Source organism: Genypterus blacodes, unplaced genomic scaffold (genome assembly GCF_046128005.1).
Source record: "Genypterus blacodes isolate CSIRO-AG114 ecotype Tasmania unplaced genomic scaffold, CSIRO-AGI_Gbla_v1 ptg000103l_1, whole genome shotgun sequence".
Classification (NCBI taxonomy): domain Eukaryota; kingdom Metazoa; phylum Chordata; class Actinopteri; order Ophidiiformes; family Ophidiidae; genus Genypterus; species Genypterus blacodes.
In genome coordinates this window covers 177091-194561 of record NW_027466907.1, presented here as the reverse complement: position 1 = coordinate 194561, position 17471 = coordinate 177091, and the positions used below count along the sequence as shown (strand labels likewise).

Below are 17471 nucleotides of genomic sequence, written 5' to 3'. Positions count from 1 at the left end.
GGAAGTTGAACATAGGATTACATTACAGGAGTGGAATGTAGGTGAGAGGTTTGTATGGGTGACAACACAATGGTCTGTCTTACTTTTGTGTAGTTTGAGGACAGTGTAGGACATGGATGGCAGCACTCGTTCTCCCTCTAGGATGTAGATGTCCCAGATCCTCAGGGTGAGGGTGAAGGGAGTCTGCATGAGAACCACAGGAGTTTGTCAGTTTGTTTGAATCAGAGTGCTGTTGTGGACCTTGGGCCAATACAAAATGCCATACATGGTGAATGAATGGGATGTGACAATGTAGTTGTACAAGTGAAAGGCAAAAGAGAAATGCAAGCAAATGATTTGTGGTGCAATGTGAAATGGAGGTGCACTGCTATGGCAGTCAGGTGAGGCTAGCATGGGCTAGATGAGCAATTGGTAGCAAGTGAGTGAGGTAGGAGATGAACTCACCCTGTCGAGGAAGCACTGGAAGAACCACTTCATAGTGTAGAGGCTGGTCAACACCTCTTGTGTGTCCTGTGGGAAACACATGTAAATAATCAGGCATATTGGTGTTAGGATGAGGAGAGTGAATGTCCTGCAGCTGTGGCTCTAGAGCAGGGGTCTTCAACGTTTTACAGGCCAAGGACCCCCAGACTGATGGAGCAGGGACCCCTTACTACTGCTCAAAAAAATTAAAGGAACAGTTTTTTATCAGGGTATGGCATGAATTCAATTGCACTTTTCTGATAATGATTTGGTCAGTTAAGTGGCAGAGGGGGTTGTTAATCAGTTTCAGCTGCATTGGTGTTGATGGAATTATCAACAGTTGCACTAGAGGGGCAACAATGAGACGACCCCCAAAACAGGACTGGTTTTGCATGTGGAGGCCATTTCAAGTTTCTCCCTCTTGATCTTTTTGAACTGGTTTTCCACTAGTGTTGGCTTTAGCTAGAGTCATTATCACGACTGGGAGCATGAGGCGATTTCTTAACCCTACAGAAGTTGCACAGATTGTCCAACTCCGCCAGGATGGCACATCCACGCGTGCCGTTGCAAGGAGATTTGATGTGTCTCCCAGCACAATCTCCAGAACATGAAGGGGATTCCAGGAGACAGGCAGTTACTCTAGGAGAGCTGGACAGGGCCGTAGACGGTCCTCAACCCATCAGCAGGACCGATATCTGCTGCTTTGTGCAAGGAGGAACAGGTTGAGCACTGCCCAAGCCCTACAGAATGACCTGCAGCAGGCCACTGGTGTGAATGTTTCTGCCCAAACAGTTCGAAACAGACTTCATGAGGGTGGCCTCAGGGCGCGACGTCCTGTAATGTGCCCTGTGCTCACTGCCCAGCACCGCCAGCTCGATTGGCATTTGCCATAGAACACCAGAATTGGCATGTCCGCCACTGGCGCCCCGTGCTTTTCACAGATGAGAGCAGGTTCACCATGAGCACCTGTGATAGACGTGAAAGGGTCTGGAGAAGCCAAGGAGAACGCTATGCTGCCTGCAACATCGTTCAGCATGACCGATTCGGTGGTGGGTCAGTGATGGTCTGGGGAGGCATATCCATGGAGGGACGCACAGACCTCTACAGGCTAGAGAACGGCAGTCTTACTGCCATTAGGTATCGGGATAAAATCCTTGAACCCATGGTCAGACCCTACGCTGGTGCTGTAGGTCCTGGGTTCCTCCTGATGCACGACAATGCCCAGCCTCATGTGGCAAGTGTGTGCAGGCAGTATCTGGAGGATGAAGGAATTGATACAATCGAATGGCCCTCACGATCACCTGACCTAAACCCGATAGAACACCTCTGGGACATAATGTTTCGGTCCATCAGACGTCGTCAGGTTGCTCCTCAGACTTTACAGGAGCTCACTGATGCCCTTAGACAGATCTGGGAGGACATCCCACAAGACACCATCCGTCGTCTCATTAGGAGCATGCCGCGACGTTGTCAAGCATGCATACAAGCACGTGGGGGCCACACAAGATATTGAGAAGCATTTTGAGTTGCAGAAATTGAATTTTGGCAAAATGGACTAACCTGCCACATCATTTTTTCCCTTTGCTTTTTGGGGTGTCTATATATTGAACCTTCTGTAGGCTGAAAACTTTTATTTCCATCAAAAGATGTGCCATCCTTTTGTTCCTAAGACATTAAACTGTCCATATCAGTATAGATATCCAACATATTTCTTTTTCACATTGAAATCTGATGTGTTTTCAAAGTGTTCCTTTAATTTTTTTGAGCAGTGTATATTGTTCTGTTGTATTTTATATCAAACTGGGCCTAGGCCATGTATAAACATAGCTACCCTGTTATTGTGCATTCAATTCTAAGCTATTCAGTGACGTGCAGTGAAGTTCGCGGTGAGGTTCTTGGCTGGGGAGGCACTGACTCTTTCACAGTCAGATGTACAGATATATTCAATTCAACAGAGAGAAATACGCTCTCTCAAATAAGACAAATTCAACCACATCTAGATGATGTGGCAGCGATGCTGTGTCTGAAATGTTAGCTCTCTCCCTCCTCCCTTGTCCAAGATATGGGCTTTTCAACTTTTCTCTAGTTTGAAAAAACGATGACCGCGGGATCAACTTTTCAGAATTTCGTCAATATTTCCTCATTTGCCCCATGTTGGATCCATGTCAATGTCTATCTAAAGACATTTCAATTTGTGAGGAAAAAAATTTTTTTATTAACCAAAGATTTTGCGACCCCCCTGCACCATGGGAAGGTTCCAATAACTTTGAGAGAAGTCATATAAACATCCTTCAATTCTCTCCAGTACACACATATTTACCCTAACCTCACATAAGATTTGATCAATAAAGTTCTTATTGAATAAAATGTTTCAGAACTGAAGAAGCTTTTTGGATGAGAGGTGAAACACATTCAAGTCCAGTTGCCTAAGATTATTTTCCATCTCCTTAAGAGTTTAAGGACACTAGTCCTGCTTCTCTGTTCTTCAAGGGTGCTCATTTTCTTAGCCTTCCTACCCCTGATCTCCTGTTGCTTCCCTTTTCCCAGCTACACCACAACACAGTCTTACCAAGTGCTGCTTGAGTTTAGGCATCATCTTCTTCAGGAGTCGATCATGATGCTCCTGGAAGCGCATCAGCTTTGGAAAGCCAGGGACAAAAAATCCTGCAAGGCAGAGACAGAAGACCAACACTTTCTCCTGTGACCTTATAAACTAGACTTTACCAGCCTTGACCACACTTGCATTGTGTATGTGTGCGTCTTACCATGCATGGCATGTTTGTGTCCAGACAAAAGTTTGACCAGAGCCCAGAAAGCATCCTCTTCGTTCATGTAGATGAGCAGCAGGGCTGTGATCTGACTCATACCCTGACAATATCCTACCTCCTGCAAACACATACACAGACACACATATGGAGGATGAGGAGGCAATGACATTCAAAAATGGATGGGAATACCGTATTTCCCACAGCTTTGTCAATACTAAACATAATGGGGTGATGACCTTGGTGCATGTGATGCATTAGAAGCCATGTACAGTTTTTGATTATTATTATTGTAATTGCGTCATTCAGGTCAGGTTTTCTGGAAGCAACTTGATTTTATCACGCACCAATCCAAGGATGGCGAGCCATTCATTGATCGACTGCGATGACTACAGATGATAGAAAGAACCTTAGAGCATTCCTAGGATTGCCTGTGAACTTCTACTGCCACAGTGGTAGGAATGGGGGCGTGAGGTTTATCTGACACAGTTGATTTTTTAATTTCACAGTTTTATGGAAGAAATGTTGAGTTCTTCTTTGCAAAAAAGCAATTAACTACTCATTTATTATTACTAATAATAACATAAATGTAATTAGGTACATTCATTAATCATGTATCACAGTTTAAGTGCTGTAATAACACATCTGTGTGATGTGCCTATTCCACAATGCTGCAATCTTTATTAAATAGAGAAATGACTCACCGTGTTGTACATTGAGTACGCTGTCAGGACGTGAAACAGCGCTTGCTGCCTGAAAACACAAACACACACAATGAAACCCCAAACAGCATCTTCATCGGTCACTGTTTGAACTTCTTCTCAGAACAGCACATCCATATTCAATCACTGACAACATATTGGACAACATGGAAAATACACACATCTGTAATTAGTCTTTCCCAACAGCTTCCCTGACCATGGAAACACCAGTGACAAAACATTCTGATGGAATTACAACAGCTCAGTTACACTCTCCATCCAGACAAATATTTCATTCATTTCATTTCAAATTTCACATACATGAACCCATATATGCAATGACTTCAGATGTTATGGCCCGCTAAAGTGTTTCACCTGTTCAAACCCACACTTCTACCTCATCTGGGGCCTGGACTACAAAAGAAGCTCAACAGACTTCAGCTTTGTTTGCGGAAGCTGGCTTGAGGAAACCCACAATCAGGCTTAGTGGGTATCACCAAACTGGTGAGTGCCTCTGCCGGTAATCTGCAGAAAAGAGTATCCTCAGTGCTATCTTAATATCCTCTCACCAACTTATACACGGAAACCCCCTACAGAGATGTCAAGGGGATCCTGCAAGTACGATGACACTATTTTACAAACAAGGTGATTGATTAAGAGGCGGTACTTTACATTTCAGGTCTCTGGTCTACAATTGCTGGGAACCTTACGTTACCGTAGTGACAGAGTGAGATCAGAAGTGGGTCAGCTTCATGGCATCGAAAAATCACACTTCAAGAGTCAACATAACTAAGACCTTAATCGCACTTTGTAATACAGGCCCCTGCTGTGACAATAGCAACCTCCCTGTGGTTCAATTGACCAAACAAACAACTTTGGACTTGTTCATATATAGTGGACCAATCTCAAGACAACATTTTTCCTTCACTTTCAACAGGAACTTAATAGTTAACATCACTCCTTGTCTACCAACACTATCTTCCTTAAGAAACTCCCACTACTAGACCCCCTCTCCTCCATTCAGGTCAGGCTTAGTTAAGAGTTAAACCACCATGCATTTGGCTTTACTCATGACCATCACTAACTAACATGTATGTGTGCAGCTGTTTGTTTGAACTGTACCCACTTGACATCATAGCGGTGCATGAACATAATGTGGTCCCTGTAGGTCCGGTTCACATCCAAGTCGATCTGTCGGATGTCCGGAGAAACACCTCTCGCTCTGGCTTTGAGTTTCTGAGGAAAACACACACAGGAGAAAATATAACAACACGTGACAGAAACCAAAGCTACTAAATCTCCATTTAAAGCTTGAAACACTTCTTACCTTGACAATTAAGACAAAAAACCCAATAATAAGACAAGTATGGGATATTGGTTATACAAATCAAAGCATCGGTGACCTAAAGTTCTTACAAATCCTGTAAAGGACGATTTCAGAACCATGACCAACCTGCCCCCTCCAACAAGACCTTAAGATCCTGACCTCCCGACCTCAATGAAGCCCAAATTTCTGTTCGGCTATTGTACTCGAGCAACCTCATCAGAGCAACACACTCCAAATGCCAGTTGAACATTGCTGCCTATTTTCCAACGAGGCATACAGGCCACACATCTGCAGCCAATACACAACCATGGAACCTGAACTTACAACTACACAGCCAGATTAGTTTTCAACCAACAAACAAATAACAAACAAACCTTCATCTCTCACATTCACTCTTTCTACTCTTAGCAAATTCTACATCACTTCCACTGAGAACTTAACACATCTTTCTCTACACGCCCTAAGCATCACTAATTGGCTGCCTGGATCACAAACTTTGATCATTTCCTTCCTGCAGTTTGTGTTTTGCACTTGTTGGCTCTTTTCATTTCACTCAGCTCATAATTAATACACCTCCACTGCAGCTGAGGGTGGAGCGCTATCGACCCAACAGTCCCAACACTCTAATGAGATCTGTGCCACTGAGGAAATAAAGGAAACTCACACTCACAGCTCAATAACACTGAAGCTCTGTGAGATCAACTCAACAAGCCGCTCGCTTCTTCCCTAATACCATAATGAAGGACGCAGCACTGCAGGTTTGAATTGCACTGCGGTCTTTTCCTGTACCTCATAAAAGTCTTTCTTCTCCTCCTTAATCTTAGGAATGTCCAGGAGCAGACTCCACACCTCTCCTCGGAGCTTCAGGGGAATCCCCTTGTAGACCCTTCTCGCCAGCTAGAAGGAAGACACAGCAGGAAGCAAGCGTCAGACACCCTCACCTCTGACAACACATCAGGCTCATACAGGATCAATCAGCACATGAAGCAACCTCAATCTTCTGGATGTTGAAGAGTTACATTTTCCCTTTTCACAAACACACACACACAATTATTCTCAATATCAAGTAACAGACTGATTCACTTCCTCACTCTGTAAACAAATGAGCATGAATGAGGACTATTAAATCAATTCCAGTGATGGATGATCAAAGTGTTTTTACTGTACTCCATAACGGTGTCAGCTCATACTCAATGAAATTTTCTGTGTGTGTGTGCGCGCACGTGCGTGCATTCATAGGTATGTGTGTGTGGTCTCAGTAGTGCTTGTGTGAATGTCACATGGTTTTTGTCCTAAACGGCGCTCCATACAAATCCACTCCATCCACCTCCAGGCACCACACTTGGGACTCTGAGTTTGTAGCCTTGTAATTAGGTAATGAGAGCATCTGTTAGACTAATCAGGCCTAAGAGAGAGAGTCAGTGAGTGTGTGTGTATATGTGAGTGTGTGTGTTAATGATGCTGTGTCCCTATTGCTGCTACTTCTAATAGCATTTGCCTATTGTTTCTAATTTCACGCATTTTATGGAAATCTCTCTGTAAACTAAATGCATTTCAATGATTTCTGTCTGACGACAGTGATTTGACGTTTGGATCTCAGGCCTAACACTGCCAAACTCAGCTGCCTGTATGTTTGTAAGTAACAGTACGTGGTTAGTTTCTGACAGTGATGGACAGTTGGATGTACAATGAGTGACAGAGGATAGAGAAACAGCATTAAATCAGAATTCAATCCACCTTCTCGCTGTTCTTGTACTTGTCCCAGCTCTTCAGCATCTTGAGCCACTTGCTGGTACGCTCCACCTCTGTGTGTTTTTGCTGAGGGAAGACCACAAACATCACGTTAATAACTTCCTGTCAGATTTTCCCCCGGCTGCGTTCGGCTCCTGTGAGGATTAGTGTCACTATTAATGCAGTTAAAAGTGATGAGCTGACACTGAAGCTCAGGCGAGGCTGTAAATATGCTCCCGCTTAAGCTTCCTGCACTTGATCCACACGGCAGGTGGTGTGTTTGAGTGTTTTACAGCAAGTATGAACCACTTCTGATTTGGCAGGCAGTGCTTAACATGTATTACACACTACATCCACTAGGGGGCGACCTGAGGGCTGAAACTGAATTCATCTCGGGTCTTGAGATCAACTTGCACTTCAAAAGAACATGAAGGAGATCAGCATTTACATTTACATAGAGCAGCCCATTTACTAAGTGTGGGATCCAAACTACGTCACTGCCATTGTGTTTTGTACGTTGGAGGCCATCACTTCAGGGGTATGAAGGTCTTTGAATGGACCCTTATGGATCCAGGTAGTTCTTTCTTCTACAGCACAAACTTTTTTACAGCACAAATTCTACCCTCCACAATAAAAGCTTAACATATCTCCTGGATGAAAGAACACTGACACGTTGTCACATCCATGTTGTTCTTCTTCTATTTGTCCTCACGACGCCTTGCATGTGCGTATATCTGTGCAACATTATCTCTGCTACTTCATGTTGTGGGGCGACATCACAGGTGAAGGCACCCCAAAGTTACTATAGGATAGAGATCCATGACAGCAAACAGAGGTTTCAGGGTCAAAGGTCAGGGGTGAACATATTTGTGTCTAACTAAACTTCAAGCTTCAAGTAGAGGAGCTTTCTGAGGTACTAACACTTGTTTGTGCATCCGTAGGCTCCATTCTTACAGATAGTAAAAGTTGAAAGTGCTGTCTGATAAGTATAAAATAGGACGTCGGCTATTTTTAGCAATCCAGAAAATGTTTTACGATGACCCAATAACAGCAAAGGAATGTGAACGTGAAGGCTATTTTTAAACTTGCCAATTTCAATAAATCAACGGAACAAAGGCTTCTCGCTGATGCTGGATCACCTCAGACTCCCACAGCGATGAAGAGAACACTCGTGTATTTGGCCGGACACTAAAAGTGGCTAATTGTCTGTGAAGCTTGTTTGTTTGCACCACAGCCTTTGCTGTCAGCCGCAAAGGACGCTGGGAAGAGGGCAGATGGCCGGCGAAATGCAACACTGGAAAGAGAAATGAAAAGGCTCACCTTCTCCTCCAGTGAGTCGTAGGACGGCAGCTCATTCTTACTGCAGAGAGGAGACAAGGGTTAAGAAGAGGAAGAAGAGAGGGAGCAACAGGAGAGGAACTGAAGTTACTCTGGAGGTTATTTGTTCAAGCAAAGATCAAGTTTCATGTCATTGATGTGTCCCAGTTTGAATGTTCTCTTTCTGGGATCCATGTGTGAAACACGTCTGCCATCACGCAAACAGGAAGCAGCACATCAGACACGCCTCCGTTTGGGCTTATCAGGGTTTCATGTTGCCAGATTAGGAGTTATCATGGGAATATTTTGCTTACAAAGCCCACAAGCTATTACATCTGCACATTTCTGCCTGTTTCAGTCGCCACAGACATCAGTGAGCGAATGGTGGAGACATTTTTCTGTCAACTCCTTTATTCTACATTTGTAGACGTCAATATTCAATGAGTATTAAAACCTTCATATTTAAAATTAACGTGCAATATTTTGAATCAAAATAGTATTACAATAGATTTGTTATATTTTGTGGAAAATCAGAATACAGTGTAAACAAAAACACAATCGAATGACATCATACCATTGTGATACATTTCTCCTCATGATAAAGGATTTAAGTTGTTACATTTAAAGTACAAATTTAAGAGTAGAGCGATCTACAGAGGTGCTCTGTCCAGCCCATCACGCCCCCATCCCTGTCCCAAACCGTGTGTGTGTGTGTGTGTAGGGCTGCTCCATGCTCTGTAGCCTCAGCACTGATGCCCTGTGATTGTGGCTAACCGGCAGTTTCCTGCCTCCGTGTGCCAGCCTATATATAACACTACAGCACAGAGCTGTTTAAGAGGCTCGCAGCCGCTCAGCTCGCCCTGCCAAAGCATCACACACACACATGCACACACACACACACTTCCCTCTGTTACACTCGTCTTTCCAGCCTCTCACTGTCTCTCATTTTTCATCAAAGTTCTTGTCCTTCTGTTCAATCTGGGTTGAGTATGTTTGGCAGTTTCTATGTGTATGTGAGTGTGTGTGTGTGTGTGTGTGTGTGTCCTTACTGGACAAAGCCAAAGCGGTCAATGACTTTGTACAGGTGGAAGTTGGTGTCCTCCCAGGGCTCCACGGTGGCTTCTTTGCCCTGAAATCAACCAGGACCACAGCATTAACAACAACAAAACACACACACACACACACACACAGACACACACACACACAGACAGCACAACACAAACAAAAGCAAGGGATTCTATATTATAGAAATGAATATTCACAGTTTGCACAACAATGATTTCTGCTGAATCGGGCCAATTATAGGCACTATACTACTTTGCATAATTCTTCTTCGACTGAGCTGACACGCCAGTCAGCATCGCATATAACACTTTGTTTTGACTTAGCAGGCAAAAACAGACAAAAAAGGAATCTCGAGAGGGACTTCCTACGGATAGGGACAATAACCCCCCCCCCCCCCCCAGGACTACTGGGGCTGTCGACTAAACAGACAGAACCACAACCTCCATGTGATGTAATTCAAACCCAAATCAAGTCTGAGACGTTTTCTCCCAGATGAATCAGAACATTCTGCATCCTGACAGAGCTTCCAATTACGAGCTCATCAGAGCAGGAATTTGTTCTCCGATTGGCCGGCAGCGACGAGCGGAACGGTGACTCTGGCGTCCTTGGGAGAGCCAATTGGTGTGAACATGTGTTTATGAGACAGACACTGTGTGTGTGTGTGTGTGTGTGTGTGTCTGTGTGTGTGTGTGTGTGTGTGTGTGTGTGTTTGCGTGCGCAGCTACTAACAGGTGTGAAATGAACAGCCAGACGCCCACCTGTGTCACCGTCTGACTCCAGGCCTCACACAAACTAGTTTGGTTAATTTGCCATCATGGACCAATGAAATGGAAAAGACACAGGCGGGGGTCGCTATGCCGACAGAATATGAAAGCAGGAGAGGGAGGACGATGGTATGTGTGTGTGAGTGAGAGTGAGGGAGAAAGATGAAAGTGAGGGGCGTGTGTGAAGGAATGCTACTTTGATTTCAATCAGTAACACATGATATTTGGGGCATAAATCAAAAAGGACCTGTGGCAGGTTTGGAACCCAAACCTTTCACAGATTCATCTGAAGAACCACCTGTTAACATCCTCACTTTGATTTGCTCCAGAGAATCAAAGGTGGAGTTTGTGTTATCACGTCAACAACGTTTCCACGTCAACAGAACACAGAGACGAGAGACCGACTCGTGATCGAAACGTTTCTTTCCACTTATTCATCTGAGCAGCACCCAGGATGTTTACCACTACAAAGAGTTCAAATGAAGTCAAACATCAAAATGTTACAAGAATGAAGTCATAAGGTTTTGAGAAATAAGTCATAATGTGACAGCAGAATGACTCTGACATCCAAACACTGGCTGCTCCCTCAATTCACAATTTTGGCTCTAAACATTCAGACTTTAACCATGAGACTAAAGTGCTGTGCAGCTGGTTTATAATGAGTTGCATCACGTTCACCCCAAACCAAACAAGCTCATCACTTTAAGAACACAGCTGATCATTTCCATCAGCACTTCTTTGACATGGAGTTAAGACTCACACACACACACACCACTGCTGACACTGCAGGTGCTGCAAACCCTGAGGACCACCCAGCTTCCTGCTCATCTCAGAGAGCAGCACGGTGTGAGTGTGAGTGTGAGTGTGTGTGTGTGTACGTATGTGGCGCCTCAGCTCAGTCTGACGTCCAGATGTTCAGCTGACGTTGGCGTTTCTAAGTTCACCGCCTCGCCACACCTGCACGGCTCACACCAGTTAAATAAATAAGTCCTACACACGTATGAGGAATCATCCACCTCAGTCTGAAGTCAAGAACACACACAGTCTGAAGAACAAACCCTCAGAACATCTCTGAACATCATCTGGAACACTGACTGAGCCTGAATTTATTATAATGAGACGTTTGGATCAGATACAACTAAAGCTTCAGATGCTGGAAGTTCAATATAAATATCAATCAGTAGTGTGAATCCAAGATCTTCATCTTCATCACCTGAAATCAAACACGTCCTCTCTATACATCCTGCAGAGGCGTGAAATCATCTTTAATACTCACACACGAACGCCGGGCGATGCGATGCGTGTGCGGTCGCAGGCGTGTGGCGATGTGATAAGCGACTCCATTACACTCCTCCCCTCCCCCGACTGTGACAACCACTCTGATTTAGCTCCGACTGGGCCTCATTTTGCCTCGCTGAGCTCTTGATGAACAAACACACACACGCACGAATACACCCAACCACACACCTACACACACGCCTCCATCATCCCTCAATTGCCTCTTCACTCTTAATGAAGCAACACCATAATGCAGGCGCCTGGACTATGTTCTTCTTGGTGGGTGATAGGTGGTGTGGCAGACCTCCTCCTCTGTTCAGAGATGCTTTCTCTAGGTCGCCTCTTTTATTCCCCTTACAGACCATCTTCTCTGTCCAGGATGTGTACATTGCATCCTCCAAGCAGTGACCCCATCAGGCTGTCCTCTTCTTCACTGAAGCTGCATACACAGGCTGGATCATCAGAGTGTGTGTTCAAAGTTTGTACTTAATTGAGTGTGTTGGTTTCCTGTGGCTGCCACTCGTAGTTAAATGCTGATGATCTCTCAGCTGTGCTAAATGCATTAAGATGTTCACAACACAGCGGAAGGCTTCGCAAACTGCACAGCATTATGGCATTATTATTGTGTTTCAGGCTCAATAAGTTTGATCCTGCCGCAGTTTCAAACTGGTTTTGGCCTTACGTGTGTGTGTTCTTACCTTGTCATACTTGGCGACGATCTCGGCCCGCTCCTTTTCAAGTTTCACCGCCGCATCCTGCTCGCTATCAGACGCTGAGACAGAGAGAGAGAGACAGAGAGAGGGAGACAGAGAGAGAGACAGACAGAGATGGAGACAGACAGAGAGAGGGAGAGAGAGAGCGAGAGTTACAACATGAACCTCAACAGCTGTGAATAAATGGATACAAAGTCGTCAAAGACATATAGGACACAATTCAGTACAAAAACTGGTGTGTTTTGTTCTTTAATGCAGTACCTGTTGCATCATACTGCACACACGCACACACACACACACACACACACACACACAGACACACACACACACACCACTCTTCTCTCCCTCTATGTGCCCTAGTCAAGGACTGACAACGTGGAGAATACAGACAGACACACAGGCACATACAGACACACACACATCTAAAAACTCCTCCAGCTGGATGGGCCTGCGGTAACACATCGGTGAACCACCGCCAGCATGTCACCCTGACCTCAGCCTGGGAGAGTGTGTGTGTGTGTACAGTATGTGTGTATGATGCAGGCTGATGCGAGGAGCTTCTTTAAAAAGAAGGATGTTGTGATAGCGATGTCGCTGCGAGAATGAAGAGCTTCCTGTGATGAATCTTCACACAGCAGTGTGTGAGTGTTAATGTCACTGACACGCGCACGCGCGCACACACACACACACACACACACACACACACACACACACACACACACACACACACACACACACACACACACACACACACACACACACAGAGTTTTGGCAGTTGTGCATGTTTAACTATTCATTCTTGTCCTCCTATATTCTGCCAGGAAGTGCTCTGCTCTTGCCGTCCTCCGAGGGTCTCTGAGGTTCACCAAGGAGACGACTGAGCAGAATTCCAGAGTGTCCAGAACAAACGTGACCCTCATGGAGCCTGCCGGCATTTTGATGACGGGCTGGTGGGACAGTAAAGACTGAAAGGCATGTGGCTGTGGGCTGCAAAGAGTCTGGAGAGGAGGGGGGGACGACGACAACACAGTCTGGGCAAATAAACAAATACAGCCAAGCCTTTTTGTCCCGGGGGTCCCAACGAGGGTTCCCATGGTGACACAGAGTCGGGAAACGGGGAGGAAACGGGATTCAGTCTATTCTCTGCCTGTCACTCTGAAGTCTTACAGCCTTCTTTGTATTCAGCGGCAGCCGAACTTAAAGTTAACGCATCTCGACCTCTTTCATGCCTCGAGTGCCACACTGGCATCCATGGTGGAGCCTCAGACTGTGACACACACACTCACACACACACACACACACACACACACACACAGAACAGGCCCGGACACAAGAAGTGTCTCTACATCACACATACATGACTGCATTTCCCTAAAAATTCTTAAAATAATAACTTGCTGTTACATCAGCTTGTGGGTTCTTTTCTCTCTATGAAACACCACCAGGATCCCTCGTCCTCCAGATTCCTTCAATAGTCAGCTGGATTGACCTTTCACCTCCTCCTCCTCCTCCAGGCTGTCAGGGCCAGTCATTCCCCCTCTGACCAACCTTCCTCTCCTGATGAGATTAAAATGTCCCTGTCCGTCACCCTCGCGGCCAGCTGGGCAGTGCCCCGTCCTCCACTTTGCCCTTCACTCCCGGTGCACTCGTGTCATGTGGGAATTCCTGTCGGCACTAAATGGACGAAACGAAAGGCTCTCTGACCGTACAGACTCATTTGGTACACGGTCGTACCTTCCTTCTGGGTATTAAACTGTTAACGACACACATTCTCCTCTTGTGCTGTTCATCCTACTGAGCAGGAGCATCCACCCCCCAGGTCAGCTGATGACAGGAAGTGGCCCCGAGGTTGATTTGTTTGTTTTGCATGTTACCGCTGCTGTTAAAGAGCAGGAATGACAACGGACGCTGTGACAGAGGCGTCATGGCGCCGCCTCCTCCTCTTCACCTCTGCTCACTCTTTTGTTCTTTATGTTAACGCGTCGTCGCAGCTGTGCATCACTCGCGCTCTCAAAGCTGCTCAAAGCACAGAGAAGAGGAGTCATGATAATAATAATTATCAGGGTTAAAGCGGTGGAGAGGCCGATGGGGGAAGGGCTCATTTCCCGCCTTTTGTTCTTACAACCTCACATGGCTCCATTCAGCGGGTGTGTTTGTTTCTGTTCTGCTCAGTAACACAGCTGAAGTTCATATCCCACACCGTGCTGGCATCACAATCACGTCTGCTCCTCTACATGAACATACATGTCTTGGATGTTCTTCATGTGTTCTCTGTGCACTGTGGGGCTTCCTGCATGTGAAGGCATCAGTTAGTTTTCTTGCAATGAGGCTCAGATCAGGAGAAACACGATGTGGAAAAGGAGTCCTTCATGGAACTTAACTGTGACCGACTGTGAGGCAGATCACAACTCTCCGTTTGTTGAATGTTGTTGTCGTTATTTTCACTTCTCATTCATTCGCTCATTCATTTATTGACTGATTACTTTTCATAGAAACGTTGGAGCTTGCGTGCGTCTGCAAACAAAGGCCACATGCTGCTTCCTCTATTAATTCACAATAAACCGTCACATGTGGCACCTTCAAATAAGAACCCAGTGTAATGTGGTAACTTGGTGAAACTCCACACACACACACACACACACACACACAAACACACTCACACACACACACAGACACAGACACAGACACAGACACACACACACACACACACAAACACACTCACATACAGAAATGATGTCACCAACTAACTCACAAACAAGTGATGAGGCAACTGCAGCCTCTTCACAGTGCACCATTATGTTCCATTACTGTTCTCCCAAAACAATCATCTGTGTGTGCCAGCGTGTGTTTAAAACCTGCGGCCGACTGCTCGCGCGTGATGCGGCCTCACCATGACACCAACCGGCAGCCAGGCATTCCAATCATCTCCATACACACTGTGTGTAAAGCATGAAACAGGGGGATACTACACAGAACAACAGATGAATAATGAATGAATCTGTTTAAATGAACAAACTACCTGTATCATCAAACGTACTCTATACAAGCCAAACAAAAGCACAGCAACCCTCCTCGTCTCCAGTTCAGCCGTGTTCATATTTTACCTCTTTTGAAGTCATCCAGCGGGTCATCGAAGCGAGTCGGAGTTTTAGTCCGCATTGGTCCGACTTACGAGGTGATAAACCCCAACTACCTCAGCCCATACCTGCGACCCCGCCGCTACGTGCTGACCGAACCGGAGGAGACGTTAGAGCAAGAGAGGGCGAGCGAGAGAGATCACAGAGCCACAATGCTACTGTTTGTTACTCTAGGTACAACAGAGAGAGAGAGAGAGAGAGGGAAAGAGAGAGAGAGAGGGGGAAAGAGAGCAAGAGAGAGAGAGAGAGAGAATTCTGACTTCAGTCCCACTCACAACATTCTCCACCCAAGCACAACAACACAACAGGCTCATTCAACACATCAGAGTGGAAAACACACAGAGAGCATCAATGTTTCCCACCCAGAGTCTCTCCAAAATGTCACTAAAACAAATGTGAACTTCTGTCAGAGCGCCTAAGAAATAGTTGTAATGAGGAAAAAGCACTACAGAGACAATCAATTCACTTTCAGTTTCAAGAAGTTGCATAAAGCTTCATCGGGGGGCGTTAGGAGCAGACAGAATATATGAGCTCAGTGTCTGAGGCGAGGTCACAGCAAACATACAGCAAAGTGATCAGAGAGCTGATCTGATGCAAACATGATGAAGCTGTTTCAGAAATTACACCCACGTTTCAAAAGCTTTACAAACCAAACCATTTCAAAGGAATACTCCGTTTAAAATGCTTTGAAGTTTTACACGTTTGGATATTTTTTTATCAACAGATTTGACATGAAAGCAGACAGAGTGGAGGGGGGAGGGGCGATGACAGCTTCATGATAAACAGTTTCCATTAAAACTTCATTAGAAAATGGACGTGTTGTACCATGAAAGGTCCGACTGATGTGGCACGACAGAGACGAGAGAGGAGGAGAGAGGAAGAGACAGAATGAGGGAGGGGTGGAGGAGGAAAGGAGAGGAAGTTTCCTATCTGGGTTCTTCATCGGAACAGGAAATGTGTTTGTCTGTCAGCGGACGAGGCTGAAGTTTCCTCTCTATCTCTCCCACATCCAAGCTATAAATCATGAAAATATCATCATGTTGGTGTAAATAATCAAAAGTGCCTCTTTATAATGATGTCGGGTTGAAGACTTTTAAACGACAACAGCATCTGTGTGTATATAAAAGACCTGTCGTGTTGTTGAGGTACATTTCCCACAATGCAGCATTCCTGTCTCTCAAGTGCAACCCAGCTAGCATCTTCATCTCCCCTCATCATCTGCAGCCTTGGTTGGTTTACAGTGAGATGGAAGCAGGTGAGTCTGTGAGACGTCCTTGTCTCGAAAGCTCACTAATTAATCTACCTCGAAGCCTTTGCAGCCATTGATTGAAGAAGTCGCACAGGAACAAGGACACGAGTTTAACGATCGTCCCGTTTGTTTGACCCGCTGAGTGTCTGAACCTCAACACGCCGCCACAGATGGTGAGACCAGCCGTTTCCCCGCCGTCGCCTTTCACTCCTTTGCTCCCTGCCACCTGCGCGTTGTCAAACGTGATGAGAAGACGGCGACAGACAGACGGTGTCAACACCGCTCGTGAGAAGAAGTGAGAAATCTATGTGAAACCCAGTCTGGCACTTGGCCGCCGACACTCTACATAGAGTACATGTTCATATTCATCACTCTACAGAAACAAACAGCAACATTAAACATTCCATAATATCCACTGCTCAATATTTAGCTAAGTTCAGTACATCACCAGGAAGAATCTCCCAGATATGTCTGAAGCAGGAAGTACAAGGCCGCGTTCGAAGTTTCCCCCTCTACCACACGTCAAGTATCACAAACATGACGGACATGACAGCCATCTATAGCTAGAGCATCACACAGAGCGTCACAGCAGAAGCACCACATCGTTTTTTGTGTTCTCTTACACAGTTTCAGAAACATCACCAGCTTGGAGAAGACGAGGAAATCGCTTGTGTCCAACCAATCGGCGACGTCCTGCACAGAGAGCTCCGCCCACAACAGTGGCTCCTTTTGTGCGAACTGTAAGAAAGTTTACAAGTTCCTGAAAAGGTCGACGCAACGTGAGAAAAAGGAAGCCCGAGGCCAAAGGATGGATCGTCTGCTCCGCTTTAATTGGATCAATATGCTCCCGAGACGAATAATGATGGACATCAAAGCGGCAGGCAGACTGTGTAGGCGAGACCGCAGTGTACACAAAAGAGAGGAAGAAGAAGAAGAGCGTGGCCGTCACATCAAACAAGAAA

General features: G+C 45.6%; 1 protein-coding gene across 3 annotated transcripts in view; it reads right to left on the bottom strand.

Annotated features, from left to right (window-relative positions):
- usp6nl (USP6 N-terminal like) overlaps positions 1-17471 on the bottom strand; it is a 44993-nt gene that overhangs the window by 4424 nt on the left and 23098 nt on the right. For 2 of the 3 annotated variants that reach the window (XM_076160023.1, XM_076160025.1), the window contains 11 exons: positions 12109-12182; positions 9353-9432; positions 8307-8346; positions 6993-7073; positions 6045-6152; positions 5055-5164; positions 3932-3980; positions 3228-3348; positions 3032-3126; positions 445-510; positions 84-183 (listed from right to left, as the gene is read on the bottom strand). In XM_076160023.1, the coding sequence (XP_076016138.1) occupies positions 84-183; positions 445-510; positions 3032-3126; positions 3228-3348; positions 3932-3980; positions 5055-5164; positions 6045-6152; positions 6993-7073; positions 8307-8346; positions 9353-9432; positions 12109-12182 (924 nt within the window). Of the gene's footprint in view, positions 1-83; positions 184-444; positions 511-3031; positions 3127-3227; positions 3349-3931; positions 3981-5054; positions 5165-6044; positions 6153-6992; positions 7074-8306; positions 8347-9352; positions 9433-12108; positions 12183-15227; positions 15485-17471 lie in introns of those variants that run through there. The other variant, XM_076160024.1, reaches the window with a different exon arrangement.